The 27,276-nt window shown below is 56.1% G+C and overlaps 1 protein-coding gene across 1 annotated transcript in view; it reads right to left on the reverse strand.

Annotated features, from left to right (window-relative positions):
- Positions 3,186-27,276, reverse strand: part of IGF2R (insulin like growth factor 2 receptor) — a 102,996-nt gene continuing 78,905 nt past the window's right edge. The window contains 17 exon segments of the mRNA NM_001244473.1: positions 3,186-3,592; positions 4,744-4,813; positions 5,769-5,918; positions 9,585-9,771; positions 12,036-12,223; positions 12,792-12,938; positions 13,703-13,817; positions 15,009-15,145; positions 15,866-16,100; positions 17,324-17,470; positions 17,755-17,962; positions 19,868-20,029; positions 22,723-22,872; positions 24,765-24,983; positions 25,495-25,751; positions 26,077-26,196; positions 26,937-27,063. Coding sequence (NP_001231402.1) covers positions 3,191-3,592; positions 4,744-4,813; positions 5,769-5,918; positions 9,585-9,771; positions 12,036-12,223; positions 12,792-12,938; positions 13,703-13,817; positions 15,009-15,145; positions 15,866-16,100; positions 17,324-17,470; positions 17,755-17,962; positions 19,868-20,029; positions 22,723-22,872; positions 24,765-24,983; positions 25,495-25,751; positions 26,077-26,196; positions 26,937-27,063 — 3,021 coding nt within the window. The 3' untranslated portion in view covers positions 3,186-3,190.

Below are 27,276 nucleotides of genomic sequence, written 5' to 3' on the forward strand. Positions count from 1 at the left end.
TGAGAGTGGGGCCAGGTGGCCCTCACTGTCACCCTGTCCACAGGGCCATTCCTTCTATTTTGTTTTCCTCTAACACCAGCGGGCTCCAAGTAACAGCATAAATCAGTTTTATTGAATGTGATTCACAAACTGGTCAAAATACAAAATAGAAAAAGATGTAAAAAAACACGACTAGCTAATAATTCGCAGCCTCACTTCGGCTTTCCCTCTGTCTTTAGGGAAGATGTTCTAGTTCCCCAGTTAAGGACGTGCCTCCAGGCTGAGCGCCCGAGGCTTTCCAGTGTCTGCAGGGCCAAGGTGCTGACACGCCCAGCTGGGCCATCCGGACTTTCCTTCAAATCCTGACACCCACAAGCAAGCCCAGCCCTCCCCTCACTCCCACTGCTTCCAGAGCTGGAGCTCGCTCCAGACGGTGACTTTTGCGGGAAGCTCCCGGCTCCAGGACCGCGCCCGCCTCACCTCTCCAGCCCCGCCAGCCACTAGGGCCCAGCCGGGCTGCCCAGCCCGGGGCCACGCAGCCATGGCCATAGCCACGCGTTCTGTTCTGCAGGAGGCTTGGCTGCGGACGGACCCAGGACTACCGAGTTCACCTGGAGAAAGCAGCAGCTGTATTGTGCAGCCCCCTGTCAGGGGAGCCTTCAAAGCTGCGCAAGCGGTTTTCATCCATGTAACCTTGTCCTTCCCCAGCCTGCGATGCACACTGTCCCCTTGCGACCTGATCCCCAGGAAAGGAGGTAAGACACCCATGCCCATCGTTTTTGAACTTGTACAAAGAGCCCGACTATCCCCAAGTCCTCCTCTCAGTGCCCGGAAGGGCAGCCAGCCTCCCTCGGGCATCATCGTGAGTCGCGGACGTCAGTGGTTGGTGGGGAAGTGGGGTTTGGCCACGTTTAGAAAGTTCTTGCTGGGAGCAGGGCTTCGGCTTTCCAGGGATTTCCTTAGCACGGGGTTTGCCTAAGCAGCGCCCTTACCCTCCACCTGCTCAATTTCACTGCCATTCAGTGGACAGTCTCACAAAAAATGGGGGGGGGGGCTAAAAAATTTGGTTAAAAGGAAACTAAATTAGGCTTGTACTCTTATGGATAAAATTGCTTTTTTTAGGAGTTCCCATTGTGGCGCAGTGGAAACAAATCTGACTAGTATCTGTGATGATGTGGGTTTGATCCCTGGCCTTGCTCAGTGGGTCGGGGATCCACCATTGCTATGGCTGTGGTGTAGGCCGGCAGCTGTAGCTCCGATTCAACCCCTAGCCTGGAAACTTCCATGTGCTGCAGGTGTGGCCCTAAAGAGACCAAAAAAGAAAAAAGAAAAAAAGGCACTCCAACTGGATGATCCGAAAATGAGAGGGGTGGATGCTGACTGGGAAAAGTCTGTTCTGATGTTGCAGCAATTTCCCGCTTTGTCTGCTTTCACGTCGCCATCTAGGAAGCTCTCACTGCTAGTAACTCCAGGTGGAAACCAAGCTTGTACAAGAAGAACTAGCCGCCGCCCCCCCACTCCAGCCCCACCCCCGTGAGCCTGGGCTGAGCGTCCTGGTTTACAGCATTGTGGCATCTGCACCCATGGTGGTGGTTTTGGTAAAAACACCCTGAGATCTGCTTTCTCAGAAAGATGAAATCAGGTGTAGTTGAAACTGAGAGGCCCCCCCCCGCGGGCCCCGAGTGAGCACGGACACGGAGGGAGCCTCTGCGGAGGAAGCAGAGGGGCTTTTGTGAAGATAAGCGGAGGAAGAGACCCGGTTGGGCTCAGCAGCAGGGCCAGCAGCTCTTTACGCTCAGCGGGAAAAAGCCTCGACACCCAGTTAATAATTTATCTTTTATTCAAATTGTTGAATACTTTATATTACAGTAAATTTGATTGAAAAAAATGAGGAAAGAAATCAACTTTTAAAAATACACTCATGTTGAAATCAAATAAGCCAGCCAAACAGAGTACAAACCAAGGAACCTTGCAGGCTGGTTTGCTTTCCAGGCTATGAATACCACTGAGTCTATATACAACTCTATAATGCGAGAGAAGTCGTTCACTAAACACTTCAAGAAAGGAGCCAACAGCCAGAGGGCAGCGGTCTGCCCTCTGGGCCTGCACACTGAGAGGCCGACCTTGGCCGCCCCCCAGCAGGAATCCAAGTGCAACGCTAGGGGTGAGATTCTGGCCCACTGGCTTTCATGCAATTTCCCAAGTCACGTACTGTGCAAATTAAGGCTTCTTATAGGTCGAATGGTTGATAAACGCTTTTTTTTTTTTTCTTAAAAAAATAAGCACAGTAAAGGTGGCATCATGAGAACCTGAAGAGGTGAGACCTACACCCCAAGTCTGGAAAAAAGTTATTTTCTCTGACGTCTCAACTCCATTCACACAGACACACACACGCACACACGCACACACACACACACAAATCAATCTTTGGGTGGGTTGTCTGACTTCACCAGCTGGCGAAAGAAATACTGATAAATGTGCTTTGTGCACCTAGGATTGAAGACGTCATGCAAAAAGCTGCAGCCGTTACTGCTAGAGGCAGAGAGCGGGCGGCCCCTCCGCGGCCCAGGCACTCCGGACCCACGCGTGGCGGTGCACGCGCGCGCGGTCCCGTAGGAAACAGGAAGCAAAGGGGAGGAGAGACGGGGGCGGGGTCTAACTTCGAGGCGACACCGTGGACCAGTTCAGCATCTCATGTGAAACCATCCCTGCGCCCCAACGGCGGCCCCGCGGAGCCGGGATGGACAGGCAGTCACCGCGCGGGCCGGCGGGCACACTGCTGGGGGGGGGGGGGGGTTGCTGTTGTTTCTTTATCGCAAACCTGAGTAATTGTCAAAAGTCAATAAATAGGAGGAGAGAATTAAATGCTAAAAATATAATGATCAAATACCCTACAGGGCCTAAAGCAGCAAGGGTTTTTTCCTCAGACGCAGCCCTCCTCCGGAGATGCGACGGCCCGGGCGCGCCTTCCGCGAGGACCTGGGACAAAGCCCGGCCCCGTCCTTCGGCAGCCGGGCCTCATCCCAGCGAGGGCTGCGGGCGACCCAGCCCGAGGGCGGCGCCCCCGCCTCGCCCTCTCCCCCATCGCCCACACTCTTCCCTTTTGACAGTTTTCGTTGAAGGCAAAGATGACAGAAGCATCACCGAGTCCGAGTCCTATTTGGTTGCAGGCGCCGGTGGCGCTGCCGCGCCCGCCCCGCAGGCACCGGGTCTAGATGTGCAGGAGGTCCTCGTCGCTGTCGTCGTGGAAGGAGTTGACGGCCTTGTTATGCGCGGCCCTGGGCCTCCCCCTCCGGGCCGGCTCCTCCAGCACCAGCCCCACCCTGTCGTCCGCTCGCTCCCGAAGCACCTGCCTCTGCGGGGGCCTCATCGGGTGCGCGCCTTCGTCCCCAGGCCCCCTGCCCGGGTGCACTTTCACCTCCGGGATGGTCAGGACCTCGTCCTCGCTGTCCTGGTCGTCCCCGCGCAGGGAGCTGAGGGCCTCGGCCTTCACGGACTTGGTGGTGATGTGGCCGTTCTCCTGCGCCTCCTTCCCGGGCCTCGGCGTCGGCAGCTGGATCTCCTCCATCAGCCACTCGGTTTCGTTCTCATCCGCCTCTTCCTCCTTGTTCACCTGCGGGGACACAGCACAGACCTCATCCGGCGCCTCTGTGCCCCTCCCACCACGGTCCACCCAGAGGCGGGGTCCCGGGGGCCCCATCCTGCCCACTGCAGCCACCCCAAGTCTGGTCCCTGACCCCTGACCGCAGAGAAGAAGGTGAGGGCTGGCAGCTGCTGGCTCCTGCTGGGACCCAACTAAGACAGACGCTGTCACGGGGCAGGAAGAGGGGCCAGGGACAAGCGGTCAGGGACAGGTTCCCCCCAGCTTCAGCTGCCCTTGGGGGGTGGGGGCCAGTAAGGGGAGCTACATGGTGAAGTCCAGACCGGGGCAAGCTTTTAGAAAGCGCTTGCCAGTACATATCAGGAGCCATGAGTGTGTTAAGCCCTCTGGCCTAAACGATGCTGCTCTTCCATAAATTTCTGTGAAGGAAAATCATCCTGACGCCAGAAGCACAGAAGTTTTCCTGATCATGTCTAGAGTTGCCAGGAGGAGTTCCCGCTGTGGCTCAGCAGGTTAAGAGCCCAACATGGTGTCCATGAGGATGCAGGTCTGATCCCTGGCCTGGCTCAGTAGGTTAAGGATCCAGTGTTGCTGCAAGTCCTCGGGGGGGGGGGGGGGGTGTTCCCTGAGCAGGCCTGACCCACCCTTGTGCCCGGCAGCCAGCAGCCAGCCAGACACACAGTAGGGACAGGCCCGGGAGCTGAGGGTGCTGCCAGAGGTGGTGTAAGTCACAGATGCACCTTGGATCCAATGTGCCTGTGGCACAGGCCTCAGCTGAAGCTCTGATTCAACCCCTGGCCCAGAAAATTCCATATGCCACAGATGTGGCGGTTAAAAAAAAAAAAGCCAAAAAGTAGAAGCAACTTAAATGTTGACGGCACTAAGGACAGCTGCAATCACTGTGAGAAAAACTTGAAGAAGGAAATGACAAAACGTGTCTGGGTTAAGAGCAGCAGTGCGGTTTTCCCTTTGTCCTTGTCACACTGCCCGTGACGATGGCTTCCACGTCGTCACTGTGTGACCGACACCAGGACGACAGCTCGAGATTATGTGTGTGTGCGTGTGAGCGGGCATGCGTGCGTGTGGTGAGAGCACACGCGTGTCACTGGTATGCTGGGGCGTGGACAGGAGGGACAGTCCCCGGGGCCCCGGCAGGGAGTTACCTTGGAGTATTTGTAGGACACGCTGGCGCCTCTCCTACAGCAGCTGGTGAGCCTGCTCATCACCGCCTCCCTGGAAGGAGACCTCAGTTACTCCAGGGTGCAGCCCCCCTGCAACCCGGGCACCCAAGTACTGCTAGCAAGAGGCTACGCCCCCACAATCCTGTCCCCCCCTCAACCCATGACAGCAGGGCTGTAAACCTGGTCAGTGGAAAGAACGTTCTAGAATCAGACAGATGCAGATTCAAATCTTGCCTCTCATCTTTGTGGGGTAACAAGGGCCCGAGTGAGTCACCCCGTGTTTACGCTTGGGCTCTTTCACATGTGAATACAATGAGCCACCTGCCACCTGAGGCTGTGCTGAGCCGACTGGGCCAAGGGACGAGCCCAAGGCCGGCTCCTGCCCAGACTTCCGACCCTAACCCCACCGGCCTCTTAGGGCCAGGATGGCCGTGGCCTGGCCGTGGTTAGCAGTTCTCGACCCATCTCTCATTTGCCTCTGGCTCATCAGGCAGGAGAGAGAGGCGGCAGGGGGCCCCGGAGCTGGTCCTCCCCCACCCTCGGGCAGGGCTGACCACACACAAGCCCAGGGCCTCATTCGCACGTGACGTGAGGTCCACCAGACACTCCCAGCGTCTGTGGGTGACGAGTCCTTTCACCAGCAAGGGGAGCCCTAATAAAGGCACCCCTTTAAGGGGCAGAGGGGCAGCTGATGAAGAAGTCCGCTCGTGGAGGGTGTTTAACTCTGCCCATCCCTGGGCACCTGCAGGGAGCAACGTCCTGGGGACCGGTGGGCCAGGCCGAGGCCCCAGAGCAAGTGCCAGGTGACTGACAAGACCCAGGGCTCTGGTCGGACAGGACCCCTGGTCACAGAGCACAGACGCTCACAACACACAGCTCTGAAGACCCCTTCAGACCCCTTCCAGTCTTAAGGTTGCACTCGACCACTCTGGCTGTTGATGATGGGCCCAGGAGCGACTCTGGACCACCGGCTGGTGCCGCCCCGCCCCCGCCGGCCCCCTCCTTACCGGCGCTCCTTCTTGTAAAGCAGCAGGGTGAGCAGGCAGCCGGTGAGGGCCACCAGCAGCAGGCTAAGGATCGCCCCAACGGCCTGGCTGCGCTCCGAGAGCCCCTTGTGCTCCGGCTCGTCGTCTCCGGTGTTCTTCCCGAAGCCCGCCCTGCGGGAAGGCCACACGGCTCAGCCACCGCCCAGCAAGGCCTGGCCTGGGCAGCAGGTCTGGCCTGGCCGACCCCACACGGCGAAGCCAGAGCTGCCTCACCCTCGCTGAGAAGGAGATTAGGGCGGGAGCACGGGAAGTGGATGGCAGGACTGAGAAAAGCCGGCTGGGGGCAGAGCCACCCCTGGTGCTGGCTCAACCTGTCACGGGGCTCTGGCGGCACAGAGGCGCTTCTGGGCAGAGACTCAGACCCGCTGGCCGCCTTCGTCTTGGGGACCCCAGCTCTCTTCTCCAAGAGGAAGCTCAGGGGAGCTCCTCTCTCCCAACAACTCATCCAGATGCCACCGGGCCCGGCACAGACCCCTTGACCCCACCGGGTCCTGCTAAGACCCAGGAGGCAGGGCCAGGGGCCCTCACAGCAGCTGTCCAATCGGCCAAGATGCCACAATCCCCACCTGCGTATGCGGGAAGCAGTGTTTCCACAACATTAAACGTTCAAGGAAAGCGGCGCAAGTGATGAATAAAAAACCAGAAACCGGGTGATGGGCCTCCTTTCTGCTCAGGGGACCAGACATTCGCATGTGTGATGACTTGAGAGCCCTCATCTCTGGCTCTTGGTCACAGAATCACAACAGGAAGCGTCCCCTACACGAGGAGGCAGAGGGCAGCAACAGGAGATGCCTGGACAGCTCGGGGTAAGAAGGGACCCCAACAGGCCATGGGAAAAGCGAAGCTGGTGCCGACGGCTCAGGCTATTAATTCAGAAAAGCATTTAACTCAAATAACCGGGTCAGAGGCAACTGACGGCTTGACTACGCAAGGATGAGTGCTCTGACCAAACTTCAGTGTGAGCAAATAACCTTGTTCCCAAACACCCGCAGGACAAGAAACAACCACGCCACAGGCAGGTCTGAGATGGCTAGAGATGCCAAGGCCAGAAAGGGCTGCTCGGGGTGCACCCAGGGGCTGGAGGTCAGAGATGTTCGCCCAGGTCTAAGTATGTTTAAAGTTCTATTTTTGGCTTCTTCTGTGAGTCACAAATTACTTAGAAGTGTGTACATCAGTTTCTAAATGTATTATTCAGTTAATTTCTTATAATTGGTTCTTAACTGCATCTTGTATGTTGTTTTGTTTTGTTTTGTTTTTTAGCCATATGCTTGCATGTGGAAGTTCCCAGGCCAGGGACTGAACTTGCACCTCAACTGTGACCAGAGCCACAGCACTGACAATGAGCCACCAGGGAACTCTATCGTGTATGCTGTTTATATGGCACCAACACTTAGGAATTTCTTAAGACTTGCCTTACACTCATGTTCCTAGAACTTTTTAAGACAAAGCTGACTCTCTTGGCAGGCGGGGGGGGGGGGGGGGGTTGGATACTAGCCCACAAGAAAAAGAATCGGCTTTGTCCTAAATTGTCCAGGAGCGTGGATGTAAGGCAGTTTCAGATGTAAAAGATGAATCTGGAAGTTCCCCCCTTTGCCCCTACCATTGTTCTCGGCTCTCTCCAGGACCCCTTATCCAGGAAAGGAAGGAAACGATCATACGGCAAGAATTCGGTTTTCTCCTGATCTTAAAGTCTTAGGTCAGAGGAGGAAAAACTTCTGAAAGATTGTGGCCAGCAAAGACAGAAGTACAGACCAGTGGAATAGGACAGAAAGCCCAGAATTAAACCCACGCACCTCCAGTCAACTCCTCCATGACAAAGGAGGCAAGAATATACAATGGAGAAAAGACAGCCCCTTCAATGAGTGGTGCTGGGAAAACTGGACAGTCAAATGTAAAAGAATGAAATTAGAACACTTCCTAACCCCACACACAAAAATAAACTCAAAATGGATTAAAGACCTAGATGGAAGACCAGATACTATAAACTTCTTAGAGGAAAACATAAACCAAACACTCTCCGACATAAACGACAGCAACGTCTTCTCAGATCCACCTCTTAGAGTACTGACAGTAAAAACAAAAATAAACAAATGGGACTTAAGTAAACTTCAAAGTTTCTGCACAGCAAAGGAAACCCTAAACCAAACGAGAAGACACCCCACAGAATGGGAGAAACTCTTTGCAAATGGATCGACTGACAAGGGATTCATCTCCAAACTTTATAAACACCTCCTACCGCTCAATACCAGAAAAACAAACGACCCCATCCAAAAATGGGCAGAAGATCTAAACAGACAGTTCAGCAAAGAAGACATCCAGATGGCCAAAAAACACATGAAAAGATGTTCAACATCACTCATTCTTAAGAGAAATGCAAATTAAAACCACTCTGAGGTACCAGCTTACACCAGCCAGAATGGCCATCATCCAAAAGTCTACGAACAGTAAGTGCTGGAGAGGGTGTGGAGAAAAAGGAACCCTATGACACTGTTGCTGGGACTGTAAATTGGTGCAACCACTGTGGAAAACAGTACGGAGATTCCTCAGAAAACTAAAAATATTTGGTCCAGCAATCCCACTCCTGGGCATCTATCCAGAGAAAACCATGACTCGAAAAGACACGTGTACTCCAGTGTTCATTGCAGCACTATTTACAACAGCTAAGACAGGGAAACAACCTAAATGTCCATCGACAGAGGAGTGGATCAAGAAGATGTGGTACATATACACGATGGAATATTACTCAGCCATTAAAAGGAATGAAATACCAGCATTTGCAGCAACATGAATGGACCTAGAAATTATCCTGCTAAGTGAATTCAGCCAGACACTGAGACACCAACCTCAAATGCTATCACTGACACGTGGAATCTGAAAAAGAACACAATGAACTTCTTTACAGAACAGATATTGATTCACAGACTTTGGAAAACTTAGGGTTTCCAAAGGAGACAGGTGGGGGGATGCACTGAGGGTTTGGGATGAAAGTGCTATAACATTTGATTGTGATGATTGTTGTACACCTATAAATGTAATAAAATTCATTAAGTACTAAAAAAAATTAAAATTAAAATGGTGATTGCACCAGGAAAAAAAAAAAAAAAAAAAGACAACAGAAGGAAAAGAAATCCAAGAGGAAAGCAATTTCCAGCTTTGTCCTGGACGGGGTCCCCGCGTGTGATGGCGTAGCCGGGCCGAGGAACCAGGCCCCGGGTGTGAGAAGACGGCCACCACCCTGCTCTTGCCAGACGGTCCCCGGTGCAAAACGTACTCCCCGCACTTCCCAGGGAAACACGGCCTGATTTCCAAGGTCTGCAGAACCAGCTTTTCGTTTACTCAAAAGTAGAGAGCACTTTGCTGGAGTCAAAGTGACACGGACTGCGTAGTCATTTGTACCAGAACACAAAGAAAAGACGTGCCAGGGTAGAGACCCAGCATCACCTCCAGGAGCCGAGGGCAAAAGGGCGCTGGGAGAGGAAAGCGTGGAGGTGCCGGGGGTCTAAGGAAGGCAGACGGTGCAGCTGGGAGAGCAGGTGGGGTGGCAGTGTCCCAGAGGGGCGGGAGCGGGGTGCTCCGACGTGGGGTTTACCCTCTACCTCTCCCTATTTTCCGTGCAGGTTTGCACGTGTCTGCAGTAAAGCCCAGGAACAGGACACAGACTCCCCCTGGGCTGAACGCTGAGAGAGGAGGTTGGGTTGCAGCTGGGATACTTGCTGCCCACCCAAAGCGGCACGTGCCCGCCCGCAAGGTCCTGCCCGCGCCAGGGCCCCCACTTACTCCAGAGGACACACGGCGGAGGTGTACCAGGAGAAGAGGTACTGGCAGTCGGCGGTCTCGTGGCTGAACTCCGGGCTGCCGTCCTTCACCAGCGGGTCGCAGTGGAAGAAGATGGTGGAGGAGACGGACTTGGTCTTGTCTTTCCCACACTTGGAGGACGAGGCAAACACCACATCCAGATCGCCGTCTGTCAGGAAGGCGGGCACACACACAAGCACAGCCCCGTTAGCCCTGACGTCTCGAGAGCGGGCCACGTTTGTCTTTTCGCAGCCTGTGAAAAGTCTGCAGAGACTAGAATCAGACGTGAGGGTCCTTCATCAAATGTCCCAGATGAGCTGGTCACAGGCCTCTGGACACGTGTTACCGCGCCCTGGCCCTCAGGCAGGATGTGGGACAAAGAGGCCCGGCCTTCGTCCTCAGCTAACACTGTGACCTGGAGTGGGGGCTGGCCACGCGGGGCCAGTCCAGCTGGAGACGACCAACTACCAACCAACTAACTAAGCACCAACCACCAGAGGCGTTTCAGCGGGAAGGCCCCTAGAAAGACAGCACGGTGCCCGGGGGAGCTCGTGGGTAACCTGACGGTTGCATCATGGGTACACGTGACTGGAGTCCCAAAATCTTCCAGGCCGTGTGCAAAAGAGCTTGGACCTTCCTCTGCGTAACAGGGGGCCTTGGAGGGTTTTAAAGCAACCCTTCAGTCAGTCAACAAACATTCACCACTTACTATGGGGCCAGGCCCTGAGGACAACACCAGAGCCCCAGCCAGCCAAGGCGCTGTCCAAGCATCTGACTTGGAATGACTGGAAGACAAGTGACCTGTGGGTTTGCTCGTGACAAGGACGCATGAAAGTGAGTCAGCGGATCCAGCCGATCGCTGCCAGGCCCCGTGGGCACTAAGGGTGGAGGCTGGCTCGGCTCCTGAGCTCGGCAGCTGCTGCTTCTAGGCTCCGCCCATCTGGGGAGCAGCTGCCCCACCCCTCGGGGAACCTCTCCAGGGCCCTTGGACATCAAAGTCGGCTGATTTTGCAAACATGTTTAACTTTTCAAAAAGCAAGTTCACTCACCTGGTTCAAAAATCAAATCATGAAATGGTATGTAGTGAAAACAAAAACACAGGCGCTGCCTCCTGGAAATACTCTTTCAAGGTCAAGAAGAAAGTAGGAAAGAAACAGGCGAGAGAGATGAAACGTACAAAAGCTTCCAGTTGCCAAATGCATGAGTCACGGCGCCTTCGAGTGTGGGGAACACGGTGAATAATTATGGACTAATCCTGGCGTGGTGACAGGTGCTAACCAGACCAAAAATGATCATTTTGAAATGTACAGAAACCTTGAATCACTGTGTTGTGTAAGAGGAATTCACGGTGTTGTGGGTCAGAGTTCAAAAACACACACACTCACAGAGAAAGAGAAATTCGTGGTTACCGGAGGTAGAAGGTGGTCAAAAGATACAAACTTCCATCTGTAAGTACCAAGGATGCCACGTACCCCAAGGATGCCATGTACACCAAGGGTGTCACATATCTCAAGGATGCCATGTACCACATGCGGAACATAATAAACACTGCCCTACGTTATATATGAGCTGTTAAAAGAGTGAATCCTGGAGTTCCCCTCGTGGCTCAGTGGTTAACGAACCCGACTAGGAACCATGAGGTTGCGGGTTCGACCCCTGGCCTCGCTCAGTGGGTTAAGGATCTTGGCGTTGCTGTGGCCCTGGTGTAGGCCGGCGGCTACAGCTCTGATTAGACCCCAAGCCTGGGAACCTCCATATGCAGGGGGAAGCGGCCCTAGAAAAGGCAAAAAGACAAAAATAAATAAATAAAAATTAAAAAAATATAAATGAGTGAATCCTAAGGGTTCTCAGCACAAGAAAAAAAAAATTTTTCTATTTAATTTTGTGTCTGTGTGAGATGCTGGATGTTCACTCAGCTTATCGTGATAATCCCTTCATGAGGTATGTAAGTCGGACGCCTTAAACCTGGACAGAGCTGTAGGTCAGTTACACCTCAACACAACTGGAAGAAGAGAAAAGAAGGAACCACGGACAAAGCTCCAGCAGCGCAGAGTAACGCTTCCCCCACGGCCGCCCTGAAGGCGCAGGCCGGGTCCGTCTCTCTCCCTCCCTCTCATCCTTTTGACAAACGGGGAAGCTCTACCTTTTTTCGTAGCAGCTGAAGTTTCAAAATGCAGAAGCATCGTGGCCAAAGCCAAGTCACACACACTCTTTCCCTCCCCACCTCCGGGCTGGTTTGTTCAGGAGGTAAAACACCCTCCAGGGAAAGGCTCGCCATCCACCCGCCGTCCAGCCCCTCTGACAACCGTGTGTCAGACACACAATCACATGGGAGCTTTGTGAGGAAACCCGACCGGGCGGCCGAGGGGCGTCTGTTGCCGAAAGCGTGAAGGTCCTGAGGACGGGAGACGCGGCACCGGTGGAGAGAATCACCTTGAATGTAGTACTTGGTTTTGTCCGAGGTTCCGACCTTCCTGCTGAAGTGCTGGTCGTTGGGCTTCACCTGGCAGATGTTGGCCCCGGCGCAGGCCGGGTGGGTGGCGCTCGTGATGGACGACAGCTGGATCTCGTACAGGTACTTGTCGCCGTTCGCTCTCATGTCCCCCGAGGCGCTGAATCGCCTGAAGAGACAGGCGAGGTGGCGGTGACTCAGGGCTCCTTCAGGAGACCCTGAGCTGGGAACCAGGCAGGGCTGCGGGACGCCCCCCCCACCCCCCGCCAGCGGGAAGGTTCCCAGGGCAGCACCCGTCCTGCTACCCACCCCTCTGGGCTCCGAGCTCAACCGCCTCGTTCTCAGAGGTACTGCGCCCGCCTGCCCCTGCCCGCATGGCCTCGGACCCCGACACCTGCCCCAGGGACACTGCTGCGCAATGTTTCACGCCGAGATGTTTTTCCCCACAAACCCTGACGGCTCCTTATCAGAAACTGTTTCAAAAGGTTCCAGCTCTGACCTTGGGGCTCATCACAAAGTGAGGAGGGGAGAGGGGAGGGGGGTGACCTTATTTTTACACTTAAGAGAACTGCCCGTCTTGGGTGTTAAACTCAATAGCTGCGACACACGTTCCCTGTGTGAGCAAAATGCGATGACTGCCTGGAAAGAGCAACCAAAGCACGCGGGCCCGTGTGTCTCAGCCCCACGGGGAGAGAGCGGACTGCGTGCCAGCGCCCAGCAGGAGGAGGCCCCCTTACTTAAAATAAATGTCCCCGAGGCTGAAGCTCTGGCCGCTGGCGGGGTTGGTGAAGGTGCCGTTCACCATGTGCACCTCCTGGGGCTTCACGGCGCAGGCCGCCCGCGAGTCCCAGCGGACGTGGTAGGTGCAGCTGTCAACGTCGAACCTGCGGGCAGCACAGAGGCCACGGTCACCGCCCCTGACCTGCACAGCGTCCCACGCGGAAGACGCAGCCTGGCCCGCAGGGCCCCCGGAAGCCCCCCTCCCCACCCCGGCCCTGGTGAGGGGCAGGCGGTCCAGCCAGGACAGCTGCTTCGTCTGCTTTTCTCAACTCCACCATCTGGACCAGCCACCACGGCCACCGTGTGCAAAGGCAGGCAAAGCGCTTACAGTTACTTCTAAAGTTTGGAAACAGCGCCACATCTAAAAGCTGGGGACATTTGCTCCTAGGTTTCTGAACGGCTGCTTTACAAGCGTCTCAGACTCTTCAAGTGATCCAATCCTCTGCCAACACCCGGGTCTCCCCTTTCTAAGCCCTGCTTCCAGGAGTCGGTTTGTTCACAAGCGGCAGTTCACACGCTCCCTCTGGGTCAAAGGCCCGCCTACCCCGCGCCAGCACCGGGGGCGGAATTTCCAGGATAACCCAGGAGTGGCCCAGGAGGCGCCCGCCGGCCGGTGGGTCCCAGACAGGCTTCTTGAGCAGCCAACCAAGGCCCTTCAGTCTCGTGCACGCTCCAGCCCCCAACCCGGGGAGCCCTGGGCAGGGGAGCCCGGCACACGGTGCACAGCTGCCCCACCCAGCCGCCGGTCTCCTCCCCGTCGTGGAAACCCCATCACCCTCTCTCTGCTGCACTCACGCCCAACCCCGAGTGGGAACCGAGGGTCCCGACCCGCCCTGTGCAGCTGCCCTGGGGACCCCGACGCCCGCACCTGCTGAACGAAGGTCTGCCCACCGTTTTGGCACAGGTCAGCTCGATGACGGTGGACGCCGTCTTATTCCCACCACACTGATGGCCTTTTGAGTAAGTTACGACGACTCTGTCACCTGAAACACACGACTCAGCGGCGTTACTTCCAGTGTGTCACGGAAACCGGGGCGTGTCGGAAATCAAAATCCGTGTCAAGAACGAGTGCCCGTTGGAGTTCCTGTTGCTGCTCAGCAGAAACGAACCCACCTAGTATCCATGGGACGAAGGTTCGATCCCTAGCCTCGTTCAGGGGGTTAAGGATCCAGTGTGGCTGTGGCCTAGGCCGGCAGCTGCAGCTCCGATTCAACCCCTAGCCTCACAGCAGTGACAATGCTGGACTCTTAACCCACTGGGCCACCAGGCAACTCCTCTCTGTGGTTTAATCACAAGTCGGGGGCCCTACTCCAACCTAACAGGCAAAGTGAATGATTTTTCTTTTCTGTCTCCCAACACACCCTGACTGGTCCTAAACTGAGAACGTCTCTCCCTTTTAGTAAAGAAAGGATATTTCACCCCCATTGAACAACCAATTGCAAGATGAATTTTCTAATGAAACCACTTAAAAAAGCTTCATTATGTGTTTCCAAATTATTATTATTATTGTTATTATCTTTTTTGTCTTTTTAGGGCCGCACCAGCGGCATATGGAGGTTCCCAGGCTAGGGGTCGAATCGAATCAGAGCTACAGCTGCCAACCTACACCACAGCCACAGCAATTCCAGATCAGAGCTGCATCTGCGACCTACACCACAGCTCACGGCAACGCTGGATCCTTAACCCACTGAGTGAGGCCAGAGATCAAACCTGCATCCTCATGGTTCCTAGTTGGATTCGTTTCCACTGCACCACGACAGGAACTCCACATTTCCAAATTATTAAGGTTATTACAAAGAAAACGTACCCCCAACCGTCTTTACCAGGTTGTCGTGTCACCATGTGGCTTTCCGGATGCACATGTGCCTGGGTCACTCAGGTACTTGGCCCACAGCTGGAGCAGGGACTCGGGACCCCCACACACCCTGCCCTTCTCCTGGGGACCAGCACCCTCCCGAGACCACCAGCAGACTGCCGACCCGCGCTCTCGCCCACAGTCTCGGGAGGTCACAGAGCAGAACTGGCTCTCAGGCCCCAGGACGTGCCAAGTGCCCGGGAACAGAATCTGGAAGTTTCACCCCAAACCAGTGCTGACCCGCCTCCACGAGAGACCCCTTCACCGTCCCAGCTCAGACACGACACCTGTGACCACGTGACACGGGTCCAGGCCTTACCGATGACGTCCAGCTTCTGTGTGTGAACAAGCCCCAACACCTGGACGTTACCCGATGGGTTCTTCTTGCAGACGCTGGCCCTGTCCGAGCAGTCAAGGGGCCCTTTGTATATCCTCTGACACAAATTGAGGTAGTACCTGCAGAAGGACACAGGGAGCCGAGGTCAGGTCTGTCCCGACGCACTGGGGGCAGGGCTGGCCATCCTTTCAGAAAAGGGTGATGGCTAAGATTGGCAGCACCTCTGGACAGGGCACTGAAACAGATCCCCAGACAGAGGCGGCCAGGTGGCCAGCTGCTGAGGAAAGGGGCCCATCAGGCAAGCAGGCAGATCCTCAGATGTGCATGGTTTAGAGTCTGGACAGGCAGCGGCTCACGCCCCAGGGGGCCTGAGCCTTACCACTAAGGCCGCTCAGCTACCCCAAGCCCACGCTCCTGCTCTGCGGTGAAGACCGAAGGATGCCGGGGTGCTGGGAGGAGGGCTCCATGCATGGAGCGGCTGGCACAGCCTAGGGAGTGGACAGCACAGAGCCGGGAGACGTGGGCCTCGTGACCCCACGGACCCAGCCATGGGCAGCTGCCCCTCCCACGTATAAACCCCGGCGAGATCACTGCCACTAGGCCAACAGCTGGGCACCAGGCTCTTTTGGTTCTAAAGGTTCCACTTCCGCTCACCTCTGCTTCCAAACCACCTGCCAGGCCAGCGGACACCTGGGGGGCACTCCCGGGACACAGAGGCTCTCCGGCCACCCTAAGCGTCTCCCACCTTTGGAGTCTAGGATGCAGCCCCGAGAGCCCGGCCCCATCGGGAAGGCCAGGCCCTGCTTCCCGAGAGCAGGGGGGCAGAGGGAGGCACTCACGAGGCCCCGTCGTGGACAAAGAACCAGGACCCGGTGAGCGAGGACAGCAGCCGCAGGTCGTAGGTTCTGTGTTTCTGGACGAATTTGCACTCCATCTTCTTCGGGGGGCAGACGACTTTTGTCTTCCACTCAAATGTCACCTCGCACCCACGAACTTCGCTGAAGACCTGGGGCCGCCCCACGTCGGCGTCCTCGTCGCACTTGAAGATGATCGCCGACGTCCGGTGGCTGTTTGCTGGGGGCAGCCACGGGGACCGTCAGACCCCAGCCTGCCCCACACTCGTCCTTGGCCTCCCCCTGCCCCGTGTCAGCACCGCGTGACCCTGTCCGCCCCGGGGCCACTCGCGCGTGGCGCGGTGTCTCACTCACACACATCTAACCCTAAGAGACCAGGTTCCTGCAAGGCCCGAGGTCTCCATCTCTGCTTCCGGTTTCCCTTGATCTTCCCCTCCTGCTCCCTGTTAGGGCCGCACGTGAGGCACGCGGGGTTCCCAGGCCAGCGGCTGAATGGGAGCCCCAGTTCCCAGGCTGACAGCCGTGCAGGATTCTTTTTTTTTTTTAATTTTAAGGGCCACACCCATGGCATGTGGAACCATGTGGGATTCCTGACCCGCTGAGCCACCACGAGAACGCCCCCTTCGGTCCTTAGCCCACAGCACCAGCCCGATTCTCGATTCTCGGGAGACAGGTAGTCTGTACGTGATCACTGCATGAGTGGTAACAAAAAATTAAAAGAGTAACAAGATACCTGTCATTACCTAGAAAGATGCCATCCAACAACCTAGGAGAAAGGTCCTGTCCTAATAAGCCTCAAAACACAACTACGGGAACACCCTGTACGTTTCACGTTCTACTTCCTTACGGCGCCAAGACACCTCATGACTATTTACAAAAGCAAAGTCGTTGCCCCTGCGTCTACCCCGTCGCCTGCCCTGTGAACGCATATCAGTCTGTGCCACACGCATCACGAGGACTTTCCTGCGTGTTGTGTTGGCTCCCACACAGCGTCAGCAGGGGCCCCGGTCCGGCTGGCCGTGCCCCCCAGCCCTGGCCCGGGCCCACTGCAGAGCAGCGGTCAGGGACGGACCCTGCCATCTGGACAACCCCCTCCCCACCCTGCAGGCCCCAGGCGGTGGTACATTCGTGGAGTGTGAACATGAACCACTACTGGTGCTGAAAACTGATGCATGGACACGGGGCGGGGCGGGGGGGAGCTGACTATCCGCACGCGCCCACCGCCCCGCTCTGTTGAGCCCCCGTCATGGTCAGGCAACGCGTTCCAGGCAGCAATGAAAACCGGGCTCTCTTTACGGAAAAGAGCCAGGCGAGTGGAGGTGCCACGCAACAGCACTGCGGCCACTAACTCAGACCTCCACGAAGGTGTGTGCACGCAACAGGCCTCCCCAGACACCGGGCTGGTGCTGGACCAGGCCCAGGGGCGGCGCGGTCTATACTCACAGTGTCTGCAGAAGCCCCACTCGTGGTCTCTGTCGTAGTCGGCGGTGGTGGCGCACCAGAGCCTGGCCCTGCCCTCCAGCACGCACTCCTCGTAGCTCTTCCCGTTGAGCGTGAAGGGGAACACACACGGGTCGCCTTCTTCCGTTTCTGGAAAGAAGAAGAAATCTGTGTGACCCCGACAATCAGCAGTGCATTGGCTGCGCCCTGCAGTCACCGGGACTAACGTGGGGACACCAGGCCTTCCGGACACACCGTGACGAGCAGTTCTCGGGCCTGAGCGCCCACACACACCCGGGGCTGCTGGGATGGATGTCGCGGCGCCCACGCCAAGGCCCCCCGCTCACCGGAGCCCCGTTCCCCAGTTGTCTCCCCGCTGCCAGGTCTACTCTCACGTGTACCAGGAATGGGAAACTCACCCACTGCAGACTTACCTGGAGGGCAATTATCCCCATTGGCGTAACTTAAAATGACGGCCTCGTCCTGGTGCCTGTAATCCAGCTTCATGGATGCCAGGCGCCCAAAAGATGCCCCCCTGCTCCCGGAGAGCAGACAGACGCCCCCGTCCTTGCAGCCTCCTTGGTCCAGGCCCGCGGCGGCAGTGCACACCCCCACGCTGTAGGTGCGCGAGTCTCGAGTCACCTGGAGAGAGGGCACCACCGCGGCTGTGACAAGGTCCCAGGTGGAGGGGCCAGCACAGTGGGGGGGGCTCGTGCCAGAGAGTGGGGGCTGCGTCCTCGGGCTGTGAGGGGGAACCTCGGCTCGGCTCCTCCTCTGGGGCCCTGACCTCCCTCCAGCGGGAGATACCCCGTCCACTCTGCACCCGTCCCCCCAGCCCAGGCCCAGCCTTCTGGCGGCAGCACGCACTGCTGGCCGTGTCCCTGCAGGCCCGTGGCAGGGAGCCAGCTGCGACCTCAGGCCCCCTTCCTGAACCCTAGTCTCTCCCTTGTAACCTGGGAGGGCTGAGGACTCAGTACCTGGGTACCGAGTGGCCATGACCTAATGACATGCATACTGCACCTCCCTGTCCCCACCCTCTGCAGGCTCACACCTGCCACATGCCTTTCAGAAGGGCCAGTGCCCAGGGGAGCTCTCTGAACAGGAGCTACCTCTCACCACCTGCCGGCCTCTGGGCCGCGCTGGATCTCATGGGCTTGGTCCACGGCCCCGTGACGGTTACGTCTCCGTCACAGAGATGTGGCCATGCCTCGTGGACATAACCAACAGTCCAGGACCTTCAGGCTGGGGCCAGACCAGCCCCCCAACACCCAGCTGTGCCCGAAGGCAGGGGCAACCTGCCAGATCCCTCCACGCACCACTGCAGTCAGCACGAGCCAAAGGGAGGACCCCACTAGACCAGGCCCTGCCCGCTATGGGCACCTGGGCACACGCACGATCCTGAACAGCCTCCACGCTCCATCTGTGACATGGAGAGCCCCGCCCTCACCGGGCATTAAATGCACACAAAGCCCTAAAGAACAATCACTCCAACTACTCAGGTAGCGCCTCACACCTGTCAGAATGGCGGTCACCCACAAGCGAACAAATAACAAACGCTGGAGAGGGTGTGGAGAAAAGGGCGTGCAACCTGGAACAGGCACCAGGGCCAACAGCACGGGGGTTCCTCAGAAAACCGAACACGGAACTACCCTGTGACCCGGCAATCCCACCCCGGGGCATCTATCTGGATGAAACTGCCGTCCATCAATGATACCTGCACCTGTCATGTTCACAGCCGCACGACTCACGACAGCCAAGACACGGAATGCAGCAAAGGTCCGCCGAGAGATGGATGGGTTAAGAAGATGTGGTACATACACACGGCGGAACACCACTAAGCCATAAAAAAGAGCAACGCCATTTACAGCAACATGGACGCGACTAGAGATTCTCATGCTAAGTGAAGTCAAGCCAGAAAGAGAAAGACGGATACCACAGGATATCACTCACGTGGAGAATCTAAATGGGACACACAAAGGAACCCATCTACAGAGCAGAAACAGACTCACAGACATGGAGACCCGGGCTGACGAGGAGGAGGGGCGGCGGCGGGAGGGACGGGGGGTCTGGGGTTCGCAGATGCAAACCAGCCCACTTAGAATTGGACAGGCGATGGGTTTCCCGTGTATTGCACAGGAAAGTACATTCAATCACTTGTGACAGAACATGATGGACGGTAATAGGAGAAAAAGAATGTATCTGTATGCATCACCGGGCCACTCTGCTGTACAGCAGAAAATGATGCAACACCGTAATCGACTATACTTTAACTGGGAGGAAAAAAAAAAAGGAACGGATCTCCCCAAACTGTGAGACACAACTCGGGCGTTCAGGAGTGAGCCGTGACTGGTTCCCACGCCGTCCAGAGTCCCCAACAGGCCGAGCCTGGACCCGGCGCGGGGCAAGACGGACCTCCCCCGAGCCCGACCCCGAGCCCACCAAACACGCTACCTCGGTGGCCACCCATCCTCCAGCGGCCACAGGTGCCACGTTCTGAAACACCAGCGTCAGCGAAGCCCAGGCGGCGGCAGCTCCGGGCCCTCTCACCTTGAAGGTGCTCTTGGAGAGGCTGGACAGGTTAAAGCTGTAGGACAGCTGCTCGTCCGTCAGGGAGCAGCCCTCCGTCGTCACCTCGTCGGGACAGACCAGCGGCGTCTCCCACTCGAACACGAAGTCGCAGTCGCTGGTCCTCAGCAGCTTCGGCGTCCCCTGTTTGAAGGAAGAGCTCGGCTGGGGACCCACATGGGGCGAGCCCGGCGCCCTCACGCTGCCCTCCTCCCAGCAGGGGGCCGCCAGGTGCCCTGGGTGACCCCCGGGGGCCTCTCCATCCTCGCCCTCGGCCTGCAAGCCTCCAACGGCACAGGCGGGCCCGCCAGCTCCCGGCTCCCTGCACCGAGCTGGTCTCCGTGCTCCCCGCTTCCAGCTCAACGGAAGAAGGGGTGCGGGAGGGTTGAAGTGACACGGCCTCAAAGTGTGTGCAACTCAGACCTGCTCCTGCCATGGCTTCTATCAGCTCCCCGGGGCATCTCCCCTCAGTGCCCCTAGAAACTGAGACTTTACAGAAAGGATGAGACGACACCTGGCCAGACCGCTCAAGGCCGAGTAGTACAAACACAAAGCAGCACATTTACAGCCCCAGAGACTGATGAGAAATTTCGTTCTTAGCTGCTGAGCATCCGTTTTTCTAGAAACTTAAGTGGAGAAAGTGTTTCCACTAAAGACTCCAAAACCTAAGAGAAGAAAATCTCTTCAAAATCTTTCCCCCCCAAGGTCAGGAACAAGACAAGGACGTCTGCTCTCTCCACCACGATTCAACGTAGTTTTGGAAGTCCCGGCCCCAGCAATCAGAGAAGGAAAGGAAATAAGAGGCATCCAAATTGGAAATGAAGTAAAGCTATCACTGTTTGCAGACGACAGGATACTATCCCTAGGAAATCCTAAAGACGCTACCAGAAAACTGGTAGAGCTCATCCACGAATTTGGTACTGTCGCAGGATACAAAATTAATTAATCACACAGAAATCAACTGCATTTCTACATACCAACAAAAAATCAGAAAGAGAAATTAGGGAAAGAGTCCCATTTATCATCACTTTACAAAGAATAGACTACCTAGAAATAAACCTACCTAAAGAGACAAAAGACCTGTACTCTGAAAACTACAAGACACTGATGAAAGAAACCAAAGATGACACAGAGAAAAAAGACATACCACGCTCTTGGACTGGAAGAATCAATATAATCAAAATGACTATACCACCCAAGGCAATCTACAGATTCAATGCAATCCCTGTCAATTTACCAAGGACCTTTTTTACAGAACTAGAACAAAATATCTTCAAGTTTGTTTGGAAGAACCAAAGACCCAGCATAGCCAAAGCCATCCTGGGAAAGAAAAATGGGGCTGGAGGAATCAGGCTCCCTGACTTCAGACTATACTACAGAGCTACAGTCATCAAAACCATATGGTACTGGCATAACTCTTTCCCAACTTGAGTACACATGCAGCGTGCCATGCCTTTCTCCAACACCCACAAACACCAGCCACTCTCAGCTCACCACTGCTCAGAGCCAGGGAAGGGCTGTGTGTGCAGACACGCCCACGTAAACCCATAAACACACTCAGAGACACACGGGAGCCCAAATCACAGCTCCCCTCACCGCCCTCCCTCAGCATCACCCTCACACCCCACATGGACGGGGACATGTCCTCTCTATGCAGAGGCCCTGGACAGCAAGGGTTTGCTTTTCCCCTCGTCTCTCAATTACGGTACTAGCCCTCCTTGTCAGGCTGCTGCCAAGTCACTGCCACGGTCCACAGACCCACACCTGGCAGCCACAGTCCCCTCTCCCTCACAAACCTGCCACAGACCAGGAGATCAGAAAGCCAACCTACTGAAAAGGCAAGCCATGTCACAGAACCGTGAGCTCCACCTGCACTCCTGGGGCCCGATGAGCCTTAGAATTCTTAGAATTCAATCTGGGGTATATCTCTCTTACACACACACACACACACACACACACACACACACACACACACAATCCTGTAAACAGGGACCTTAACACTTCTATAGCAAAATGTATGACTATTATTAGGTTCAAATACAGACCACACATAACCTTGTGCGTTCACATCAAAGCACTGTACATTTTCAGAGCTTTATGGATTTCAAAAGCACAGAGAAGGGGCTGAGAGCCAGGCTGCCTGGAGCAAAGGGCTCGCCCTCTGAGCAGTGGGTAGGGGCCCAGCTGCCCCTGCAGACCTAGTGACGCAGGCAGCCCTTCTGAGTCCACGCAAAACAGGAGCCACAATCTACCAATTTATCTCCCATTCTCCCTCTCAGAGGGAGGGCAAGAGAAAACTTAGGCAAAACAAAAGTACTACCTCTTTATGAGAAAAAGTGTGTTTTAACCGAAGCCAGCGCCATTCTTGAAATGCGCAAAAAAGAACAGTCAATGACCTCCTTAAAAGGAGGATGCACAAACGTGCTGTAGCTACTCTGGCTGCAGGTCTTCTTTCATTGGCTACATAACCTCTGACATGAGCATCACGCCCAGAGCGATGCAGCTGCCAAAACGTCTGTCTGACTTTCCAACAAAAACAGTTACGTTATAGCTCAAAGAAAGAGAAAAACAAACCCGGCCCCTCTGTCAACGGGTGGGAAAGGTGAAGACGTTTCCATGCTCACGGAGCTCGTGTTTTTCAACCACAGCAAGCCCCTGGTGCAAAATGTGCCCCGGTCACTCAGGCTACTTTAGTTTATGGTTAAATTAATGGCTCTAAATTATGCGAGGCACCACTGGCATACGCAATGAGGCACGGCAGACACGCTTCACGGGTTCCGGCTCTGGCTCGCTGATCCACACCTCAGCTCCTGCACCGTTAAACAGGGCTCACTTACCATGCTCACACCTCTCTTACAATGAAACGCAATCAATGAGGTGTAGTTGAAATGCTTGTCCGCCAAGCAGGGGGTACTGCTTTCAAAATTCAAGTAGACTTCATTGGCTATGGGATTGAGGATCGGCGGGCCTGTGACTCGGCCAATATCCTAAACAAAGACAAAAGCAAAAACATTTCAGGAAATTAACTGCTCCCGGGGTTTGTAGAATACGGGCTCCTACAGAACTGCAAAAATCCCATGTCATCAGGTTCGAAGATGAGTAGCATCTATAGAAAGTGGGTTAATAGCGACTCACTTGCAAAGTCCTGACAAAAAAGGGCCACCTAAGTGTCTGCCTGTGGTTATCGGTTTCCCCGCTGCACAGTGACCATGGTTCTAGTTCTACTCTTGGTCAATTTTCAAAGACTAAAGGCAACGGGAACCCCTCTCTCCGGGCACATGAGGAACACTGCACCGTCCCTGTCACCTTGACCGTGGGAGGTGTGAACCCACTAGCTGCCTGTCTCCTCCAGTCCAGCCCTGGACTGGGAGATAGCAGTGCCAGGGCGTGGGCTCTGGGGGCACAGGGCACACACTTGTTCACTCCCACCACCTTCAGCTGCTTCACACAGCACCTGGCACACACACGCTGGCTGCTCAGCAAGTATTTCTGAGCATATAAACAAATACACAAATGAAAGAAAGGTGATCAGCCAGAAAAGGGTTTGTACACGTGAAGCCACGAGGCGCTTCATTCAGCTTGTGGGAAGGTTTAGAGCACAGTGACAACACGCTCTCTGATTAGAAAACTTCCTCCATTATTTACCTTTCTTTTTTTAAGGGCTGCACTCACGGCATATGGAAGTACCCAAGCTAGGAGTGGTATCGGAGCTGCATCTGCGACTCACAGCCACAGCAATGCTAGATCCTTACCCATGCATGCAGGCCAGGGATCAAACCCACATCCTCACGGATACTAGTCAGGTTCGTTATTGCTTGAGCCACAATGGAAACTTTTTTTTTTTTTAAGGATCTGCATTTTCTTGAATCTGGAAAAAGGCTGCCAGGCAGGAAGAGCCAGCAGCATGGACCTCCCAGAGGTTCACTGTGGATCCCACCTGCACTGCCAGACGGAATGACACACCGGTGCGTCCTGGCCACACGGCTGTGCTTTCATCAAATCTGCATCATGGCCAACTGTCCCACCCACTCCCACCACCTCTCCCCACCAATGCCGCAGACCACGGCCTTTTCTTTTTTTTTTGCTTTTTAGGGCCGCACCTGGACATTCCCAGGCTAGGGGTCAAACCAGAGCTACAGCTACCGGCCTACACCACAGCCACAATGCAAGATCCGAGCCGCATCTGCGACCTACACCACAGCTCACGGCAGCACCGGATCCCCGACCCACTGAGCAAGGCCAGGGATCGAACCCGCATCCTCATGAATACCAGTCGGATTCATTTCCGCTGCGCCACGAAGGGAACTCCCATGTCCACCTTTTCACAGGACACCTAGGTACCCTGTGACAGGACTTGCTGTTTAAAGGTTACAGATAGAAAGACACCACTTTTGAGATGTGTTTCAAATAAAACATACCAAGAATTTAACAAGACACGAACATGACACTTGACAATTTCTAGAGACCCAAAGCTACACTGAAAAATGCTGGCATGAAACTGAAATTTTCCAGGTAGAATACTTGGCTATTGGCAAGCGGCTTATGCTCTTCATCACAATGCACTTGCCAATGAATGTGCTCGCACCCCCCAAGCATTTTAATGACACAAGACCTGTGTGTAACCAACAAAGCCCGCTCTGTCAACGTCCCTGAGACGGAGCATGACGCTGAGACACGTTCTCATCTTCTCGCCTCTAAGGCCTCCCAGGGGCCATCGGCAGCCACCGGCTCAAGGCCCAAACCCTCAGGTGATGCTCGCCCCGGCTCACTCCCTGCTCCTTCTGCCTGAGGGCCTCTCCTCTGAGAGCAAGGAACGCGAGGGGAAGGTGACGGATAAAGCATCCTGCGGAGCAGGGCTGCCCCTGGATCCCCTACTTACGATGGGGGCCCCGTCGACGGGCACCTTGCACACGGCGGCTCCGGCGGGACAGGGCACGCCGTGCATGGGGTTGAGCGGCTGGCAGATGTTGATGTAAAAGTCAGGGTTGGTGTCGGAGGCGGCGTCCTCGCTCTCGTCGAAGGCCTCGTAGCCCCCGGTGCGGTGGATGAGGGGGGACAGGTCGATGATGGAGCTGCCGTTCCGCACAGTGCACTCCACCTGCCAGACAGCAGAGGCGCCCACGGGCGTCCACGACAGAAGGGCCCATCCCCTGCTAAGTTGCCCACGAGACGTCTTCTGCTTAGGGCCACACCTATGGCATCTGGAGGTTCCCAGGCTAGGGGTCCAGTCGGAGCTGCAGCTGCCAGCCACACCACAGCCACAGCCACAGGCGCGTCTGCGACCTACACCATAGCTCGCGGCAACACCGGATCCTTAACCCACTGAGCAAGGCCAGGGATCGAACCCAAGTCCTCATGGATACCGGTTGGGCTCTTAACCTGCTGAGTCACGGCGGGAACTCCAACCCACGAGATTTTTAAGCCAACCCATGCTTTGTGCTTTTATTGCTCCCATGTCCCCAGACGCTTGGTTACCTAACAGAGGTACTTTGAACCCAGCGTCACCGGGGGCTCGGGAGCGGCTAAGACATGCTAGGGGGCGGGGTGAACAGCCGGAGGACTGGAGAGGCTGTTTCTTGGAGGCCACACGTGCCCGGCCACAGACCCACCTCCTGCTCGCAGGCCAGCGGCGTGTGCCAGGAGAAGAAGAGCGTGCACGTCTGCTTGTCGAGCGAGATGAGCACGGGCTTGTCGGTGGGCCCGGCCTCGGGCCTGCACACGAAGCTGATGACACTCGTGTAGGTCAGGCCGGTCTTGGAAGGACAGGGGGAGCCGTTCTTGTACACCAGCCGCAGGACCTGGTCCTCGTAGGTCAGCCTCTTGTTTGCCTTGCCCACGCTGATCCTGGTCTGCCCGAAGCAGGCCCCTGTCCCCAGCGCGAAAGGGGGAGGGGAACCACACTGTCATGGAGTCAAACCACTCATCTTCCGGCGAGAACTTTCTGCAAACCTGGCTTTTTTTTTTTTTTGCCTTTTTTAGGGCTATAGACGTGGCAGCAAATCCAGATTTTTAAATTCACAGCTAACACTCAGGATTTTAAGTGTCCTATGTGGTTTAGCAAATATCACCCATCTAGTATTTTATTATGTGGTTAAGAATCCCCCGCCCCAGCTGACTGCCGCTGTTGGAAGATGAAGGCCTCTGATCTCCCTGGGCTGGGGCTGGGGGGTGGGGCAGGCGGGGGCACTCACCCACGCCAGGGGCGCAGTTCTCGTTGTCCCCACACACGCTGATGTAAACCAGCCCCTTCTCGCTGTAAGCGGCGGTGTACCCGGCCCTGCCGCTTAAAGAGCTCAGGTCAAACAGGTGTCCTGCAAGGGGATGAAGCCAGGACACAGTGACTCCAGGGACCTGGGACTCAAGGCCCGTCACCAGCATGCTCACCTGCAGATCCTGCTGGCACCGGGCCTCCTGACCTCTGGTCACACACCACTGCCCCCTCACGGACGTGGCACTAAAACCCTTCCTGACCAGCCAGAAAGTACCACGAGGCCGGCAGTCCCCAAAGTCATGAAATGGCCCACCTTTGCCCCACAGCAGCAGCTCACGGCACCCTCCTCCCTCCTGGGCTGTGCCACAGCAACCACGGGGGTTCTGGAGGCCCACGGCACCCCTCCCGCCGCCATCCACCTGCCGGGGGGCGGGGCCGGTGCTGAGATGCAGTGCAGGTCACCCAGATGCCCTCACAGGAACTCTGACAGGTACCAGGAGGCTAGGCTGACTCCAACCAGCTCAGTCTGCCCAGAGCTAGCGACCTGCACCCCCAAGAACAGAAGCTACGGGGAGCCCGCCTTTCAGGGGGATGCTTAGTCTCTTCTCACTGAAGGAGAACTGTGAGTCCGCAGGCCTGCGCAGGCCCCAGAGAAAAGGGCAAACATGCTGGGCAGGACAGAAAGCTGCTGCCAAGGGTGCTGAGCTCCCTGGCCTCATGCTGGGTCCCTCAGCGTGCGTGCGTGTGTGCGTGCATGTGTGTGTGTGTCTGTGCTGGGGGAGGGGATTAGTGGCTGGCAGGGTCCCTCATCGTGGGGGGGTGGCCGGCGGGGCCCCTCACCAGTGACGGGGTTGGTGACCTGGCAGTTGTCGTGCACGTTGCTCTTCACCGGGCAGGCGGCCGCCGTGGGCCAGGAGAAGGTGTACTCGCAGTCCTCCACCGCGCTGATGAACATGGGCCTGGAGCTCTACGAGCCAAGAACAGACGCGCGTCCGTCACAGGCGACAACGCTGACCTGCACGCGGAAGCTCGCTGGCGACGCACCAGCACGTGAAATGTCTCACCATCTTCATGGGACGAGGGCAGACTCAGGAAAGCAAAGGGTCAGGGTTTGTTCCTGAGACACCCCTGGGGGCTCGACACACATGGGGTCAAGGGTGAGACTGCCCCAAATCCACTA

This window comes from Sus scrofa, chromosome 1, assembly GCF_000003025.6.
Source record: "Sus scrofa isolate TJ Tabasco breed Duroc chromosome 1, Sscrofa11.1, whole genome shotgun sequence".
Lineage (NCBI taxonomy): Eukaryota > Metazoa > Chordata > Mammalia > Artiodactyla > Suidae > Sus > Sus scrofa.